The following is an 18,991-nucleotide window of genomic DNA, read 5'->3' as shown; positions in this document are numbered from 1 at the left end:
CTAAGATGCCACTTCCAGCACATAAAAAAGTTACTGGCACTGAGCAAACCATAATTTAAGTAAGCATTGAAGGGAGCACATGTATTATGTCATCGTTGATTGAAACTGGCAACGACCAGAATAGTCTGACTTAAGTCAACATGAGTCAACCAGTCTGACTTACATCAATCAGGCTGAACACAGTCATTTATGATTATTCTGACCTGTGCTATATAACTTAGATTACATGAATACAAAACTGTAGATAACAAATTAATACTTGGAATTGCTTCCTCAGCTTGTGTTGCCAGGCAAGGGAGATCATGATGGGATAGATTTTGGTCATCCATCTAAGTATTATCCCAAGCATGTTGGATGTTAAAAGAGTTCGGAGGTCCATACATTTCTCTCATCATCATAGATCATGAGACGTGATTGTGTTTGACGGCTGATGGCGGTCCAACGTGGCGATTCCTCTGTCCTTAAAACAATGCCGTCCGGAAAAACTACTCCCCCTTCATCGTTCGGATGCGAACGCCACCATGGATTGGCAATGCTCATCTCTACTACTCCGCGCCACGCCTCTCCCATCGCCATCGCTGCCGCGTTCCATCTCCGTCCCTGCGAATCCCAAACCCCATAAATCCCGACACCTCACTCCCTTTGAACCCATTCCGTCCTCTCCAATCCCTTCTCCTTCTCCTATTGACACCAGCGGAGCCCATCTTCATCACGACTGTTCCCTCGGAAGCTATTCCCGGATGCTCCATGGCTGCAGTTCGAGAGGATCCCTTCCCCGCGGGAAGGCCGTCCACGGCCGCTTGCTGAGAGCCGGAATCGAGCCCGATGCCCATCTCTGGAACTGCTTGCTTAATATGTATTGTAAATGTGGGAGCTTGAAAGGTGCTCGCTTGCTATTCGAGCTAATGCCGCACCGGGATGTTGTCGCGTGGACGTGCCTCATGGCAGCGCACGCGTGCGCGAATGACGGTGAAGAGGGCACGAGAATGTTCTGCGAGATGATGACGGATGGAGTTTGGCCGAATGCTTTTGCTCTTGCTTCTGGCTTGAAAGCTTGTTCGGTTTGCGAGGACTTGGGTTTTGGACAACAGTTGCATGGGGAAGCGGTAAAAATGCACCTTTTATCTGATCCGATTGTAGGGTCTTCCCTTGTTGATTTTTATGTGAAGTGCGCAGGAATGGAGCTTGCTGAGAAAGTGTTCTTTGGTTTACCGGAAAAGAATGTTACTTCTTGGAATGCACTGCTGGGAGGATATGCTTGGTTGGGTGAAGACATGAAGGTTCTGGAGCTTTTTCGGGGGTTTATGGAGTCAGGAACCATGGTCAGCGAGTTTATATTGCCTACAGTTATCAAGCGCTGTGCGGGCTTGGGCGACGTGAGACAAGGACGGTCACTTCATTGTTTGGTAATCAAGATTGGGTTGGAACAAGATGGATTCTTGAGTAGTAGTCTAGTGGATATGTACTCCAAGTGCGGCCTTGTCGAGGAAGCTCATAAGATCTTTGTTAGGATTGTTGATCCTGATGTTGTTGTCTGGAGTGCAATGATTTCAGGCTTTGATCAGCAAGGGATGGGTCTTGAAGCGGTTGAACTCTTCCGATCTATGAAAAGGATGGGCGTTAGACCAAATTATTTCACTCTTGCAAGTGTAGCAGGTGCTGCTTCTCAGTTGGATGATCAGGCACTCTGTGGTAGTCTTCATGCTTATATTCTGAAAAATGGATTTGACATGAGAAAAGAAGTTGGGAATGCTATATTAAACATGTACATGAAGAATGGGGTTGTTGAAGATGGGTGCATGGTGTTTGACACTATGATGGAACATGACACTATATCTTGGAACAGCCTTCTCTCTGGATTTCATAGTGGCAGTTCCTGTGACAAAGGGTTGAGAATTTTCATTGGCATGCTTACTCAAAATATCATGCCTAACACTTACACATATATCAGCATCTTAAGATCCTGTACTAGCCTGAAGGATGCCAGATATGGTGCTCAAGTTCATGCTCATATTTTTAAGAGTAACCTATCTCGAGATTCTTTTCTTGGAAGATGTCTCGTTGATATGTATGCAAGTAGTGGTGACCTAGAAAATGCATGTCTGGTCTTTGATAGACTGACTGAAAGAGATGTCTTTTCTTGGACTGTCATCATCACAGGGTACACAAATACATATCAAGGTGAGAAGGCCATAAATTGCTTTAGACAGATGCAGCAGCAGGGCCTGGATCCGAATGAGTTCACAATTTCTTGTTGCTTGGGAGCTTGCTCATACATAGCAGCATTAGACAGCGGTCGCCAGTTTCACTCACATGCCATTAAATCTGGACTGACTGGATCATATGTTTCGAGTAACCTCATCAATATGTATGCAAAATGTGGGTGTATGATGGATGCTGAAGCAGCGTTTAATGAGTCAACTTTTCATGATGAAGTTTCATGGAACATTTTAATTTGTGGGTATTCTCAACATGGGTACGTGGGGAAAGCTCTTGAATCCTTTCAACAGATGATAGAGGAGGGAAAGAGACCTGATGAAGTGACTTTTGTCGGTGTCCTTTCGGCTTGTAGCCATGCAGGTTTACTTAATGAAGGCATGAAATACTTTAATTCTATGTATCATATTTATGGGATCACCCCTACAATTGAGCACCATCATTGCATAATTGACATCCTTGGCAAAGCAGGTAAACATGATGAAGTTGTACAATTTATCGATGAGATGGGATTATCATCAGATGCTTCAATATGGCAAACAGCTCTTGGAACTTGCAGAATACATGGGAATGTGGAATTTGCAGAAAGAGCAGCAAACAAACTGTTTGAGTTGGACCCAAGTGTGGACTCTAGTTATATCATGATGTCCAACTTATATGCAGCCGCAGGGAGGTGGGAAGATGCCACTAGGATGAGGAAATTTATGGTTAGTCGTGGCATTAAAAAGGAACCAGGGTGTAGCTGGATTGAGGTCAATGGCCAATGCCATGTATTTCTGGCTCAAGATGGTTCCATCTAAAGGACATAGCAAGTATATGAAACAGAAGTAATTGACACAGCAAAATGGCTGTAGAGGAATATGTTGCTTATACTGGGCAAAGTACACTGAATTGTTGATACCACAGAAACAGCTGTTCCAGAAACTCAACCTGAATTCATGGAAGTTGATGGAGTGGTACTAAAACTGTCTATGACATTCATTCTTAATTTGTTGATATTCAGCATATTTTCTTTTCAGGATATGTACTGATGTTGTCGAATATGTTTTTAGTGCAAGACTTCAATTATTGCAATCCCGTACTTCAAAGTAGTTATAGTTTGCAGAATAGCTGAAGCTCGTTTCTTCAAGAATCTATACTTTGCTATCTGTGTTTCTTTTAGTCGAAGCATTTAGTTCCTAAAAATTTGTTACATGTAATAACCAAGCTGTTTAATTATAAAAGACAAAATAACATATTGTAATGGACAAGTAGATTGCGAGGCAAATTCTGTACCTTTGTTACAGCTGTTGCTATATACAACATGTATTTCGCTTTCCTTTATGTTAATTCGTTTACCTTATCAACTCTTCATTGTTTTAGAAGACTGGAAGCCCTTCAAATTGATGTTATGTTGCATTACAGATAGTAGAAAATTGAATCAAGAAAGGGCCCTTGACTAATTACTGTAAGATTATAGATGTTTGGTGTTATAATGTGGTACCTGTCTGGATGCATGAGAAACATATGAAACACCTGATGGATTCTTTGCAAACTTCTATCAGCTTGATGGTATCCACACATAAGCCACCACTCTTGTCAAGCCTAGTCTGGACCTTCAGCATAGTCAACATTGACATCTAAAGGTTTCGTTTATTCCAGATACTTGTGCATTGGACTTTCGACGATGTTACTCTTATTTTGTTCTACAGCATTGTTGACCTTTTTTACCTCTGATTTAGTCTCTTGAAACATCTTTTTTCCTCTTATTACTGCACATCGCAAACCTCCAGCAAACTATGTGCAACATGGCACATGACCTCTTCCTTGTGCTTGTGTTGGTTGGATGCTGACACTTTACTTGTGTTAAGGGATGTAGCATGGTATTATACCCAGTGTCGGCAGGGCACATCTTGCACCACATTCTTAGGCATGCAAGGAAATACCCTATTGATTTTTGCATGGCACTCTGCACTGTGCTATTATTCTATCGGCAGGCCGCATTTTGCACCACATGCCTTGGCATGCAAGAAACAGAAAATTTATGTGCTGAAATTTGTCAAACAAGTTATTGGCAATTGGGAATTACAATACCGTATCATCTAATTCGAAAATATATCATGCTATGTTGTTAGCAGACAGTTGTTTAAAGTTGGGTTATGACTTTGCTTGGAATGAAAAGCTGATCAATTTATGCTGTCAAATTTGCAGGATAGGATTCCTGGAGACCTTTTATTCCGAGTTATCTAAAGAGGCTGAAATGGATAAGATCTTAATATCCATGGAGGTAGATTTACGAGTACCTACTGGTTTGACATTAGAATTTTGATCCATTGAATTGATATGATGTCATTAGCTGTTACAAAGACAGGGAATGCCAGGAGCACAAGGAATGTAAATGTATTCTCGTAAAGATTTATTGGTGAAGAAGCTGATGAAGATGAAGACGATTTTCCTGAGAAATCGGTGTAATGTTTTTTTTTTCCCCTTTCTATTTTATACATGAAACTTGATTGTATGTTCTGAAAATTTATTCTCTGTTATTCAGGGAATATTCTAAGGGATAGGGTTCCTCAAAAGCAAGATTATAAGCAAGATATTGCAAGGTATTACAGAAACAGGGACAACCATATCACAACAGGTAAAGAATATGTGGACTGAAAAGACAGACGGTTCAAGTCCCATAAAAGCAAAGAAAACATATCTTTGAGGCTGAAAGAATAATTAGTTCGAGCGTAAATATGATGCCTCTCTTTATTTTGGATCAAACTAGGTTAGCTCTCTTTTACAAGGAGTAGCACAGTGTTTATTTGTTAGATATCAATTTTTCAGTGTCTTGCCATATATTTAAAATTAGAAAAGCAGCATCAGATTCCACGTTGCCTGACACTACACTTCGCTGATATGTATATGCCAGTTGATACCCAAGTCCCATCTCTTTTTCTCACGTCCTGTTTGATTGGATTCTCCATGTTTTCCATCCTGGAAAACCAGTTCTGTTAGCTTAGCGTTGTGAAAATAGCCACCATACTTTTTCTCTCTTTTAGCTTCTAATCTTAATGTACTTTTCTCTCTTTGGACAAAAAAAGAACAGCCAACATAGTTGCATCTATGAAACCTTTTGAATTGACACAAAATTATCATCAGGGCGCTGATCTATAATATTAATCACATGATGATCGGCCTTTTTGTGTATTTTTCTAGCTTTTATTCTTCTTATTATTTCTGAAAACATATCTCTAACTCATCTTTCGTTTTCCTTCTTCGGTGGACCAAGTAGAGAGAAGTTAAATCTGTCGACAGATTACTTTCTGGTGTCTGTTCTATGTGCTAAATAAAAGCTGCTGTGCGCTGGATTCTGTCAGTCTTTTTGTTTCAGATGCATCATAGATAATTTTTCACTGGGGGTTATGTGAAAAAGATTGTCTCCACTCAATAAACACTTCTCGAAGCTGTTACTGGAACAATATGTTATGAATATTATGAACTATTTAGTAAATTGAGTTCTTGTTCATAGTTTATATTCATATGCTTCTTCTAAAATAAGATGTTACGAACATGTCGTATTCGATGTTCATGTTTGTGAACCCAACTGAGGCTGTCTTTTACAGATTATTTTGCAGACGCAGAGAGTTGCGAATCTTAATTCCATTCTGTCGATTAAAGGGTCGGGTTTTTGGTCAAACGGGTCTGACCAGTCGGTAGCTTGTATCAAGAATATTTATATTTTTCATGTTATGATTTGATTCTTTGCTAAATTTCAATGTAAATCACATCTGATCTAACTTTCGATTTGACCCAACCCAATCCACTAGTTATGTCAATCGAGTCCAGATCGAGATAGTATGATCGGATGGCAAATTGAATTGTATCCGTTTCGGCAGCATTGAATCCTTTGTATCTCATATCGGTCGGTCCTTCAATTGTCATGCAGTTGGCTACCTGTACATTTTTTCGCGCGCTCTCCATCGTACCTGCCTAAGTAACCACAAAACGCACTGTTGTCATTAAGTAGGTCCCGCATGGGTCCCGCAACGGGTAGAGGAATCATTTATTCCCGGAAAAAAATTCACTACGCTGTCTGCTTCACTGTGAAATTACCAAACTCTTACATGGAACCCTAGCAAGCGTAAATTACCGAACTACCCTCATTGGAACTGATGCTATAAATAATGAACACCAACAGTTGCTGTGCCTCTCGCGAGCTCTGCTCCTCGTGTCGCCTCTCCGCTCTCTGATCTCTACCTCCCCCCTGCTGGTAGAGGGGTAATCTCTTTTTTTATGCTTGATTCGTTGATTGAATTCTTATCGATCTCTAACTGGAGCCCATATTTTTTATCATAATCGTCTCCGGCGATTTAGGGTTTTCTTTTTCTTGGCATTTTGCCGTTCTCTCTTCCATTTTTCATTTGATATTAGGGTTCTTCGATCTCGATCGGGTTCTTCCGTTAATCTTGTATGGCCCACATTGATGCGATTCTGGATCGTTAGGTTTTTCTATGCATTGCGTGATGATTTATATGACGTTGAAATGGATGGCTGCTGAAATGAGCGTCTCTCTTCATGGTGTGGCCACTTTTTGGTTGGTAGATGGCATCTAGACTGCAGCAACTGCGATCTAAGGCCGTGCAAGCCTCGGAGTTCGTGTCTAAGCACGGATGCACTTATTACAAGGAGCTTATGGAGGAGAACAAGCGGCATGTCGTTCAACCGCCGACCATCGAGAAGTGCCAGGAGCTGTCAAAGCAGCTCTTTTACACACGTCTTGCTAGGTTTGGCTTTGTATTCACGCTATGGTGTTTGTTTAGCTGCTATCTCAAGGAATTTAGATTGGTTCGGGAATGTCTTCTATTCTTGTTGTGATTGGTTTAATCTTGTAGGTAAACATTATTGAACAAGATGTCTATGTTATTTTAACTTATTTTAACAGCGTACATTTGCTGGTCTAATGAAAATTAAGTCATGTTTAAGAACATATTGGTTGGATTATTTCATTAAATCTACAACAAGCATAAAGAATCAGAAACCACAATCAGGGAGTATAAAGGATAGAATGAGTAGTATGCCATAGATTGTCTTTGCCCGGAAACACTATGTATTCTGTCTTTCTGAGCATAGAATGCATGTAGGATCTGTTTCTGGACGTAGTGGAAGTAGTTCATTTGTTTGATTCTTCTCTGACACCCCGATTTTAAATTCAGAAGCTTTTGATTTGATTTTCTGATAACTTGTAAAATCTTTGTGAACCCAATAACACGTACATTTTTTGTTAGGTTATCTATTTTCTTGATGGGGTATCGTATGGAGTTTCCTTCTTCCCAAAACATGTTGCTTGACCTTTGGTTGATATGTGGAAATGTTCTACTGTTTGTGGTTCAGGGTTAAGGATGTTTAACTTGGTGATCAGTTGTTTGCTTGCCAAACAATATAGTGTTGTCAAAGGTTGCTAACCGTAATAACTCTGATCAAAATGGCCCACCTCAAAGAGTGTGTTGACATAATCCTATATCTTATTTTTGATACACTAATAACTAATTGTCAGCTTCATTAGTAACCAAAGTAAAATGAGGATTAATATATTAGTTAGTTTAAGTAGCAAACAAACAAAATTGAATTGCTATTAGCTGTCAATTACTCTGACCTTTTGCCAAATGTAGTATCCTGTTATTTTATTGCTATTTCTTGAGAAATACATCTTGTTGTGGCTGTTAAAGAATACATAGAAGCAAGGTATGCAATACCGTACCATACCGGTGTTTCGAGGTTGGCTTGGTATAGTACGGTATCATGTACCGAGCGGTACACCAGGGCGGTTTTATATATTTCCTTCTCTTATTATAATACTATAGCACGTTCCATCCGGTAGCGGACGGTCCGCGTATCGGTATGTTGTCGGACCGGTATGTACCGCTCGATACAGGCGGTACTATTTGAAATTGCATACCATGCATAGAAGTCTATACAGTTACGCTGGCTGATGTAACCTTTGGGATGATTTCTGCAATTTAACATGCCCAAGGCCGAGCGCTTCCCCCTTAAGCCATGGGGTGGCGTGGTATTCCACGGGAGAGGTTATTTATTCGTGGCACACAATGCACTTTGTGTGATGGGCACATATTGAGCTTTGGCTTCCTTTGGCCGCTCTGCTGTGCTGAGCAGCAGTTAGAGCGATGTGATAAGCCAACATTTGAACTTTTTTTTCCAAATTGACTTCATGGCGATGCATGAAGTCTGTAATACATGTTATAATCGAGAAACTTGAAATGTTCTAAAAGGAATTCATTACAGACAACCGAATTGCCTTAGAGCTAATAGTTCACAATCATCATCATACTTAGATTTAATACATGACAAAAAAGTACTGTAATGTAAAGAACTGCCATTTAATGCTAAGACAGTTATGTTCAATTTGAATGAATCACTTATTTATGAGGATTCTGTTTCTCTTTTGATCTACATATATTAAAAAATCTATAGGCTGCACATTACTGAGAAAAAGCTGACACATATGATATTTCTATGAGATTTCTGGTTTAGATCAACTTGTGTTAAGCATCGATGATCTGATGCTTTAAGGTCATTGAGCATTCTGTTTTGTTTTTAAATTAGTTGGTGAACAAACCTCGTCTGAGATCTCTAAAAAGACCCTTCTTAAAGTTGCAAACCTGACATGCTGAATATTTCCTTCTACAGTTATACGTATATAAGTTGATTTTACTTGGTGAGGACAATGGTTGATGTCATAGTGAATATCTTATGTTAAAACCCCCATACACTGTTTTTAAGATGTTTTAACCTTCCCAGTTATCTGTTTTGTTTCATTTAGGATATTAGAACCTCCATATACATCTAGGCCATAAAAATGCCAGCTGTTCCATGTTTGTTCTATAACAATCGTTTAGCTTTGGTATTGGTCTCTTAGCATGCCCAGTAGGTGGCAAAGCATTATTCTTGGAGTGAGCGAGAGAGACTGTTCAAATTGTACAACAACTCTTAACTTTGATGATGGCGAGCTTATGAATTATTATATGTAACACATTTAAGTGAGTCCTCAAGTATGGTAACATTAAAATTCTGATTTATGTGTTGCATGAATTTGATTTTGTTTTTGAACTTACGTTTTGCATCCAAGGAATTGTGCCTCATTCTATATTGACATATTTTAAGTGCAGCATTCCTGTTCGATATGAGTCATTCTGGAAGGAGCTTGATGGCATGAAGCACATATGGAGAAACAGAAAGGATATCAAAGTTGAGGATGTTGGCATCGCAGCATTGTTTGGGCTCGAGTTGTATGCCTGGTCCTGTGTTGGTGAGATTGTTGGAAGAGGATTCACTTTTACTGGCTACTACGTTTGATCCCCTGATTATAACGCAATTAGACAAGCTGTCTGCTTAGATTTTTTTTTTAAATTTTGGCTTTTCCATAATGAATCTTTTGCCTTAATTTTTTATTTTGCTCATAAATTTATTAAGCTGCTAGTCAGCTGGACAAATGTTGATCCCTAAATAATCTGGAGGCATGTATCTCTTCTGAGTTCACAAATATCTCTGCGATTGCAGAGACTTCATTTATATGAGCAGGTTGTATAAAACCAGGTAGCAAACCCTTTCCAAGTTACTTCAAAGATTCATATTCAAATAATTGTGTAACATCTGGTCTTTTTACTTGTTCAATGATACTACTCTTATATAGGTTGATGCGAGTTAGCTGTCTATTTTGTATGGTGTCGTTGCGTATGCTATCGGATAAAGCAATATTAGAACAATGTGATGGTGTGTTTGCATCCTGATTTGTTACTATTACGGTTCATGCATTGATCCTATGAAGCAATATTAGAACAATGTGGTGGTATGTTTGCATTCTGATTTGTTACTATTACGGTTCATGCTTTGGTCCTATGAAGCAATATCAGAACAATATGGTGGTATGATTGCATTCTGATTTGTTACTATTACGGTTCATGCATTGATCCTATGAAGCAGTATTAGAACAATGTGGTGGTATGATTGCATGCTGATTTGTTACTATTACTGTTCATGCGTTGATGCTGGAGCGAGGTAAATGACGAAACTGGGACTCAGCCAGGTGTCTTGTATGAAGAATAGGTCAACATTTTGTGGTGTTCTCCTGTTTATTTTTGTACTCTGATGTACCCAATATAGAGGCCTGTGGACCGACCAACACGTGGATGGCCGTTCAAAGGATTCAAACACTAAACTGAAAAAAGAAAATCCTTTTTTATTGGTAAAAAGAAAACGGAACTTTGCACATCCGAAATTTGCGTCACAAGATTTTAATTATGAATAAAAAATTCAAAATTTATTAGGCAAACAAAATAAATAAATCAAGTAGTAAATCGTTATATGGTCGAACGTCCGTTCCCAATCAACCTTTCTTTTCCCGTTAATTTCTATGTAGGCTGACGACCTTGGATCAAGTTAACCGGGCCCCACAGGGCTGCCTCCAATCACAGCGCCGGTGGGTGACTGGGCGTCATGACAAAAAATAAATATAAAGGACCCGAAAAGAATTGCGGTGATACCGTCACCTCCTGTTAGTGCGGGCCGAGACCTCCTCCTCCTCACACCTCGCTTTGGTTCCTAGCCCTCCTCTCTCTGTCTTCTGCGTCATAATCTCTTCAAAGGCGCTCCCTTTCCTTTGGTCGCCACCCTTTCCAGGCTGATTTTGGAGAGCGGAGAGGGCGACGGGCGGGGAGGGCACGAGATCCTTGAATCCCTGGCCGCTGGAGGCATGGACTCCGACAGCATCGAGTGCGTGTCATCGGTCGATGGGATGGACGAGGAGGTGACCTCCCTTCCCCACCGCTCGTCCTTCAAGCCCCACGGCGCCGCCGTCGTCGCCCCTGCCACCAGCGTCCACGAGCTGCTCGAGTGCCCTGTCTGCACCAACTCCATGTACCCCCCGATCCATCAGGTCGATTCATCTTCTTCGTTATCATGTAATTTTTCGGTGGTTCGCGATTTATAATCTATTCCGACATTTAATTGCGGTGCTTAGCTTAAGCCTGTGATGTTCGTCGACTATTCGATTTGGATGAGGTGATCGAATCAATTTTGGCACTTTGACGTGCTTTTGCTTCCTATTTTCCCATGTCTTTCGTCGTTTGGATCATACAATTTGCGATTCTGTAACAAACAACGGATTATGTGTTGTTAGAAGACGGTGGATCGTTAGCTGCTACGTGTTTGTTGAAAGGTCTAAAGGATACGATATTTGGATTTTTTGTGTTTCTGCGGTATTATAATTTATTTTTATTAACTTTCCTTTAATTTTTAATTTTTATCTCTTTATGATCAAATTTTGTACCAAATCATTGTTCATTTCCTGTTATCGATTGTGATGTTCAAATTATGGGCTGAATTGGCTCATCTTATGCTCGAGTAATCATCAATTTGGGGTTTCTGTTTGGTATCTGTATTGAGGATTTAGGCTTCTCAGTGACTCTTTGTCATGTACAACAACAACGGAAAAGCCGTAAGTCCCAATTATTTGGTGTTGGTTGCATGGGTCTTTTCTGTCATTGAAATTGAATTTGGTTAAGATACATGTTCATGAGAACTGGTATAGTTTTACATTGGATTGGTTATCAGTAACCTAACGCAACCCTTCACCTTTTTTATCCAGGCTTGAGACTAGTATCTTATGCTCGAGTGGTCGTTAATTTGTTTGGTGCCTGTATTGAGGATTTAGGCTTCTCATTGACTCTTTGGCATGTCCAAAAAGAATATATAAATTGGTTGATCTGACATATCATTGTGATTTTGAAATGTCGGCCTTGATAGTTTGCTTAATGTTGGTGCTGAAAAGATACAAGAACTTTTTGGATCGTGTAAAATTAATCAGTTGATGTTGATGCATGCTTTGGGAATAGTTATCTGCTTATTGCTCTCAATATACAATGTCTAATCCAAGAAATGCATTATTTACTTTTGAGATTTACCAGCATATTTGATCAACATCATCTGCTCATTAGAATTATCTCTTTAAAGCTGTAGTTGTACATAATTCTTGTTTTTGGTTAACTTTAATAGTAATTATTCTCTTGGACGGCTATTTGTTTAGATATATTCAGGAGATTGCTTTCTTGTCCCATTATTTCTTTCTTTTCCTATACTTTGGCTTGTAAAACTGTTGTGCAGATGTTCTTTCTACTAATGATGTTTAATTTTCTGAATTCTGTAGGTTCGTAATCTCTGGTTACTAACTTGGTATAAATACAGATGATTGAACTATTTGAATCTTGTTTGTGCTTCTTGAAACATGTCTTGGTTGACTTACATGCACTTTTGGTCTTTAACGATGGACGTAATGATGTCGTAATTGGCAATTCAATTGTCCAACCAGCATAGTCTATCTTTTAGTGGCAAATTCTACTTTGTCTGCATGTGTAATAAACTTATACTGGACTTATCATATCAGGTAGTAAGTTTATTTATGTAACAAATTAATCCCTGCTTTAGCACTTCTGGATCCAAGTTGTTTTCCTCTTACTTATAGTAGTTAATAGTTAATAACTGCAATTAGGAGGATCACAGTTACTTTTATTTCAGCAAATCTGATTTGCTCCACTGCCTGTATTGTTTTATAATTGATGAGGAGTCTGTCTTCGAGTTGATTAATCTTTATGGTTTAAATTCTTCATTTAATTGAGATAATGTGAGGGATCCTGTACTGCTGTTTTGTCATTATTATGTCTATGAATTATATATCAAAAAAGACCGTTATGTGATTTTGTCATGATTTTATTTAGGGTAGCATCAATATGAGAAATTTTTACTTGTACGTAGAGAGGTTATTTCAGCAAGCAACTCATCGAAATTTATGAACAAGGAGTTATTTGGTTCCACACTGGTATTGTGTCTCATGGGTTACATTCTTTTGCAGTGCCAAAATGGACATACACTGTGTTCAACATGTAAAATGAGGGTGCAAAACCGGTGCCCTACTTGTCGGCAAGAGCTTGGAGACATCAGGTGTCTAGCTTTGGAAAAAGTGGCCGAATCACTTGAACTTCCTTGCAAATATTACGCACTTGGCTGCCCCGAAATCTTCCCATACTACAGCAAATTGACGCATGAAGCTCAGTGCAACCATCGACCGTATAATTGCCCATATGCCGGATCTGAATGCTCTGCCGTAGGGGATATCCCTTTCTTGATTACACATTTAAGAGACGACCACAAAGTAGACATGCACACAGGCTGCACGTTCAATCATCGATATGTTAAATCAAATCCAAGAGAGGTTGAAAATGCCACGTGGATGCTGACTGTAAGCACACTCTGATCTTATTACTGATTCCTCAAATATTCTTGGATGTCTTTTATGAGTTTTGTGAGTTTGCTCCACATTTCGATTCGATCATCTTGCATAATTGTGGAAGCAGGTTTGATAAGTGTGTGGCCTCTACTTAAAAAGTGATTTTACCAGGGTTCTCATTATAGGTCACCAGTACAACATGTTGTCGAGGAAAATCTCTCTCTCATGTCCATATCATCTTTCTCTGACCAGGTCTTTAACTGTTTTGGGCATTACTTCTGCTTGCACTTCGAGGCATTCCAGCTAGGGATGGCGCCTGTGTACATGGCATTTCTTCGATTCATGGGTGACGAGAATGAAGCAAGGAATTTTAGCTACAGCCTTGAGGTCGGGGCCAACGGAAGGAAGCTGACATGGGAAGGCACACCGCGGAGCATTCGCGACGGCCACCGCAAAGTCCGAGACAGTCACGACGGACTCATCATACAGAGGAACATGGCGCTCTTCTTCTCCGGTGGTGACAGGAAAGGACTGAAATTGAGGGTCATTGGCAGGATTTGGAAGGAGCAACAGAACAGTGATGCTGGAGTTTGCATGCCAAAACACTGCAGCAGCTGAGACACGCCTAACTGGCCCATCAATCTGTAGCATGATGATGGTGCTTTTACCTTGTTATATATTTGTGACACTTTTGTATCTACATGTTCTAGTTTTGATTTGCCAGGAGGTGTTGTTTAATGTGTGATATACATCCACAATGACACTTGTGCTGCCATGATCTGTGAAAGAGGAACGGTATCATTTTGTTGGATCATCATGCGTGTTAGAAAGCACCCAGCAACAAAAGGATGGGATCATTTTGGTTCCAAACAATGAGTTCTTTAACATGGATGTCTTCCTTGAGACAAAGTTGTCAATCCTCAAGAACATATAAGCCATGTCAATCAGATGCATTATACCCCTACATGGCAAGTTATGATGAACTTGATACTGTAACTCGAGAGATACAGCAGCCAACAAATATATCATGCACAAGATGTTCTTCCCGAATGCATTTTCTGAAACTATCTCAATTTCATGTAGTAGATACCTGTTGAGAAGGATCTCCAGCTCCCTCTGTTCCCTCACCACCATTCCTTGCTTCTGCAAGAACTTCCCCTTCCGGTGGTGCATCAGTAGGCTTAGACTCCACGCTTCCATTCTTCTCTTCACCACCACCAGCAGGAGACTCCTCTTTGGCAGCATCCTTTTTCCGTCCCAGAATCGCCTCGATAGCTGCAGCACTAGCTTTGGCAGCAGCAGCTTCCTTCTCCGCAGCTTCCCTCTTCTTCCTCTCCTCTTCTTCCCTGGCAAGCGCCTCGGCTCTCGCTTTCTCTTCTGCTTCCCGAGCCAATCGTTCCGCCTTCTCCCTCTCGACATCCTCGTACACTTTCCCCATCTCCTCATCTCTCCCTTCTTTCCTCAGTGCCTCCTCCACGAGCTCCTTCATTTCTTGGCTCAATGTCACCCCATCATCCAGCAGCAGATCCTTGAGCGTCTTAAGACCATCTTCCAATCGGCCACAGTCGATGAAACCTTTCAGCAACAGCTCGTAACTCGCGACGTTTGGTTTCACCTCCGTCTCCAACATCTGGTCGAAGAAGTTCTTGGCTTCGTCGAGCGTTACCACGTTCGCCAGTCCTCCGATGACCTTATTGTACGCGGTTGCATTTGGCCGCAACCCCAACTCCACCATCTTCTGGAAGTACGCTGTGGCGTCGTCCACCCTATCCACTCCAAAACATGCTTCCACCAGCAGAACATACGTGTACTCATCCGGATTGATCCCGCGCTCGCCCATTTCCTTGTACAATTCCTCTGCCTCCGCGACCAACTTGTTGCTCCCCAGCTGTTCGATCAAATTGTTATAAGACAGCGCGTCGGGGGTGCACTTCTGCTCGCCCATCCGCCCAAAGACCGTGACCGCGTCCTGGAACCTCCCGGCAAGGCAGTAGGCATCCACCATCACATTGAAGGTCCCCAGATTGACGGTGATAGTCCTTGGTGGGTCGTGCTCCTTCAGCATCCGGTCGAACAGTGTAATGGCTTCCTCCAGCTTCCCGTTCCTCCCCAGTGCATCCAGCACCTGGTTATAGCTCACCGCACCAAACCTAACCTTGGAGCCCTCGCCGAGGACGTCGTGGTATGTCTCCATCGCCTCCTTCTCCATCTCTTTCCCGAAGTACCCCTTCATGAGGTTACCATACACGATGCCGTCGAGGATCTTCCCGCCACCGAGCTTCTCAAGCAGCTCCTCGTAGAGGGAGACGACCTTGTCGGGGTCGCCTTTCTTAACGAAGCCCCACATTAGGTGGTTGTAGACGACGGGGTCGGGAGGCACGACGGCCTTGGCAAGCATGTCGTCCTTGAACTCGAGGGCCTGATCGAGCTTGCTGTTGTCGATGAGGCCCTTGGTGACGATGCGGTAGGTGGTGGGGGAGGGGGGGAAGGGGGCATCGTCCTTGAGGAGTAGGCGGAAGTGCTCGAGGGCGATGTCGGTCTTACGGCAGTCGCAGTAGACTTGCAGGAGAAGGTTGACGGTGATGACGGTGGGGGCGACGTTCGCCTGGGTGATGAAGCGGTGGAGGGAGAGGAGGTCGGCGTAGCGGGACTGGCGGAGGAGGGCGTAGAGGACGGCGTTGGCGGTGAAGATGGTGGGCCGGCAGTTGGAGTAGATGGAGTGGCGGACGAGGAGGGCGGCCTCGTCGAGGTCGTTCTCGCGGATGAGAGTGAGGATGCGGTTGTGGAGGTTGAGGCGGCTGCCGGCGAGGGCGGAGATGGGCTCCGGCAGCTTGGGGGCGTTGGGGTTGGGGGCCGTCCTTGGTGACCGAGGCGGAGGGGCGGAGGAGGCGGGTGGATGCTGCTGGTGGCGGAGGGAGGAGAGTGGCGGCTCGATGCGGAGGCGGCGCTTGCGACGGCGGCGCTCGGCGGCCGCCTCCTCCGGGGTGGCGAAGGAGAGAAGGCGGAGGTGAGAAGCGAAGGGGAAGGCAGCGGGTGCGTAGTATGGTTTTAGCGACCGGAGGTGATGGGAGAAGAAGAGGGGTTTGGAGAGAGCCATTTCCTTGGGGTCTTTTTTTTTTTTTTGGGAGATGAGAGAGACAAGTGCGAGATGTACACGAAGGGTTTTGGGAATCAGAGGATCGGCACTCGGAGGGTGGGAGTTTGGAAGGGGGCACTAATCTTGATGGCCATCAATCTATGATGGGAGTCAAACTAGATCCGAAACTATTTGGGACGGTCCATACTTAAATGGGCCTGGATCTGTATTGGGCTGGCAGGAGAACAACGATCGAGTTGGATTCTATCAGCTTCAAAGAGGAATTCGACCATCTGATTACCCCATCTCGCATCGAATTAAGAAGTAATGGTTTATATACATGCTAGCGCATCTATGTTCAAAGACACAGATTCACAATCTAAAAGTCGATCCTCTTCTCCAACGAGGAGGCCGACAACGTGTTCGGGCATTGGTATAGCGTTTATCAGCTTACACTTGTTCATCATCACCAAAGTTACAGCATTGCGGTCAGCTGATGTAGGAGAAATTTAGCTCGAAACATGCAGGAGAGCATTGGGTTTCGAGGTTTCAGGATTAGGAGTGGGGCAATCTGGAGGGGTCTGCAGGGCATCTTCTGTTGGTCTGTTCGAAGGGGATGGAATGGTTTTAGGTGGTGGGGAACCATGATCGAAACTTTAGATGCAATTCGGGTTTCTCCTGGAAAGCATGCGGTGCACGAATGTTCGGAAAGGAAAAAGGAGGGAGCAGGGGAAGCGCTCTTAGTCCCACATCGCCGATTGTTAGGATTCACTGACAGGCTATATGAAGTTGTGGAAGCGCCTCGATCGCCGAGCCCGGTAACGCCGGCTTGTAACCCGAGTGGGGGCAATAAGGTGGTGGTATGTTGTGTTCAGCCCGAATAGGTTGGGTGCGGTCGTGCTAGACTTGGCTTGCCCGTTCCAAGTCAGGCAGCTGAGCTATGTGGCCCGAACGAAGGCCCGGGCCATCTGGGATCCTAAAGCGGAGGACACCGCGTCAGGCTGGTTTCACAGAGCAGCGATAACCTCCCGCTCTTGACGGTGGAAGGATAACAGGCCGGTGCACGCCACACCCGCCGTACCTATCGGGCTAACACTGACCAGACCACCACTTTTTGCACACCGGTGCACGCCACAGAGATTCCTCTTTTGTTTAGGTCTGACCGTAATTCGTGTTATATATTACTTCATGGATTCTAATGATGCTGGAGAATTTTACTTGCGCTTCTCCTCAGGTGATTAAATCAGTGAAGAGCCCTTAGGAGATATAATTTTCTTATATCAAGATGCGTTCGAGGCATAAAAATATACTTAAAAAAAAAAAAACCAAATTCTCATGTTGTCATCGCATCCCACTATGCCCACACTTGGAGCACTAGTCATTCGTTACTTGCGTCGCTCATGGTTGCATAGCTCTTCGCATGTGACTAATCAACGACCTCATCGTCATCGCAGCCATACGTGATTTTGTATCAACTAGCAACCACATAGTCATCGTGGCACCCACTAATACTTACGAGTTTGTCATGCAACCGCTGAGTATCATGGTCTTTTACGTCTAGTTGACATCGACCGTGGCCAACAAATGATGCTGGAGAATTTTACTTGCGCTTCTCCTCAGGTGACCGTAATTCGTGTTATATATTACTTCATGGATTCTAATGATGCTGGAGAATTTTACTTGCGCTTCTCCTCAGGTGACCGTAATTCGTGTTATATATTACTTCATGGATTCTAATGATGCTGGAGAATTTTACTTGCGCTTCTCCTCAGGTGATTAAATTACTTGCGCATCTAAAGTGTCGAGATGCACGTTATTCCAGTAATAAAAAATAACTAATCGGCTATCTCGTGTGGATGTCAGTCACAAATGGGCAACACTGATTAGTTTAACCAAATTTGAACCCTTATTGAGCTTTTACATAACCAAAATTTTAATTTTTTTTTTCGTTTTTTATGTTCGTAAGCTCGACCAAAGTTTTATCTATTCCATTATTCTAGCCGTCAAAAAAACTTAAGCACTCGTGAACTCTTATGATTTTATTGTGACAAGCACATTCATTTTGCTTCATAAATATTAAGTTTAATATTTAATAAGATCATCATTCATCTTTGTATAGTTGTTGATTTGCATGGTTTGTTTGGATTGGTTGTTGATAGGTTTTGTAACTCCTTAGCCCATGGCCACGCCAACTTTTATAGGCTGACCCACTTTTTGTTCTTCCTCGGAGGCTACTAACGGCTCTTCGTTTTTTTTAGTTTTTGCTAATTAATATAGCTTTTTCTCTTTTTACAAAGAATTTTTTTTTCTTTACGTAGGTCTTGAGAAATTTTTGTTGATATTGTGTCTTTTATTATATCATCTCGTTATTCAAGTTCATTTCTTTCGATGGAAGGAATTAAATATTAAAAAACAGTTAAAATATAATTATGATT

The 18,991-nt window shown here is 42.2% G+C and overlaps 4 protein-coding genes across 10 annotated transcripts; 3 read left to right on the top strand and 1 right to left on the bottom strand.

Annotated features, from left to right (window-relative positions):
• Positions 1-481: 481 nt before the first annotated feature.
• Positions 482-5,723, top strand: LOC103997050 (putative pentatricopeptide repeat-containing protein At3g01580). 7 transcript variants are annotated; one of them, XM_065166754.1, is made up of 5 exons: positions 482-3,173; positions 4,408-4,483; positions 4,568-4,664; positions 4,745-4,837; positions 5,477-5,723. In XM_065166754.1, exon 1 carries the CDS (start codon positions 522-524, stop codon positions 3,015-3,017), a length of 2,496 nt encoding a protein of 831 aa, XP_065022826.1. In that variant the 5' UTR covers positions 482-521; the 3' UTR covers positions 3,018-3,173; positions 4,408-4,483; positions 4,568-4,664; positions 4,745-4,837; positions 5,477-5,723. The 7 variants fall into 7 exon arrangements, with proteins under 7 accessions (XP_065022826.1, XP_018686755.2, XP_018686756.2 ...); XM_018831210.2 differs by having other exon boundaries at positions 4,745-5,723; XM_018831211.2 differs by having other exon boundaries at positions 4,564-4,664; positions 4,745-5,723.
• Positions 5,724-6,368: 645 nt separating this feature from the next.
• Positions 6,369-9,771, top strand: LOC135648798 (uncharacterized). The gene is made up of 3 exons (XM_065166757.1): positions 6,369-6,462; positions 6,787-6,968; positions 9,369-9,771. The coding sequence occupies exons 2-3, from the start codon at positions 6,787-6,789 to the stop codon at positions 9,553-9,555; spliced, it is 369 nt and encodes a 122-aa protein (XP_065022829.1). The 5' UTR covers positions 6,369-6,462; the 3' UTR covers positions 9,556-9,771.
• A 977-nt stretch (positions 9,772-10,748) lies between these two features.
• LOC103997048 (E3 ubiquitin-protein ligase SINAT5) lies at positions 10,749-14,294 on the top strand. The gene is made up of 3 exons (XM_009418176.3): positions 10,749-11,134; positions 13,106-13,492; positions 13,733-14,294. The coding sequence occupies exons 1-3, from the start codon at positions 10,952-10,954 to the stop codon at positions 14,096-14,098; spliced, it is 936 nt and encodes a 311-aa protein (XP_009416451.1). The 5' UTR covers positions 10,749-10,951; the 3' UTR covers positions 14,099-14,294.
• Positions 14,295-14,317: 23 nt separating this feature from the next.
• On the bottom strand, positions 14,318-16,668 carry LOC103997047 (pentatricopeptide repeat-containing protein At3g49240, mitochondrial). Its single transcript, XM_009418175.3, has one exon. The coding sequence runs from the start codon at positions 16,575-16,577 to the stop codon at positions 14,556-14,558; it is 2,022 nt and encodes a 673-aa protein (XP_009416450.2). The 5' UTR covers positions 16,578-16,668; the 3' UTR covers positions 14,318-14,555.
• Positions 16,669-18,991: the final 2,323 nt, after the last annotated feature.

Source organism: Musa acuminata, chromosome BXJ3-9 (assembly GCF_036884655.1).
Source record: "Musa acuminata AAA Group cultivar baxijiao chromosome BXJ3-9, Cavendish_Baxijiao_AAA, whole genome shotgun sequence".
Classification (NCBI taxonomy): Eukaryota; Viridiplantae; Streptophyta; class Magnoliopsida; order Zingiberales; family Musaceae; genus Musa; species Musa acuminata.
Note: the sequence above shows the minus strand (reverse complement) of the source record. Positions and strands in the feature narration are given on the sequence as shown.

Bases quoted from the DNA above. Each gene is read 5' to 3' on its own strand.
- LOC103997050 (XM_065166754.1), top strand. From the start codon at position 522: ATGGATTGGCAATGCTCATCTCTACTACTCCGCGCCACGCCTCTCCCA.
- LOC135648798 (XM_065166757.1), top strand. From the start codon at position 6,787: ATGGCATCTAGACTGCAGCAACTGCGATCTAAGGCCGTGCAAGCCTCG. The intron at 6,969-9,368 runs GTTTGGCTTTGT...TTTTAAGTGCAG, and splicing joins TTTTACACACGTCTTGCTAG to CATTCCTGTTCGATATGAGT.
- LOC103997048 (XM_009418176.3), top strand. From the start codon at position 10,952: ATGGACTCCGACAGCATCGAGTGCGTGTCATCGGTCGATGGGATGGAC. The intron at 11,135-13,105 runs GTCGATTCATCT...ATTCTTTTGCAG, and splicing joins TGTACCCCCCGATCCATCAG to TGCCAAAATGGACATACACT. The intron at 13,493-13,732 runs GTAAGCACACTC...TTCTCTGACCAG, and splicing joins ATGCCACGTGGATGCTGACT to GTCTTTAACTGTTTTGGGCA.
- LOC103997047 (XM_009418175.3), bottom strand. From the start codon at position 16,577: ATGGCTCTCTCCAAACCCCTCTTCTTCTCCCATCACCTCCGGTCGCTA.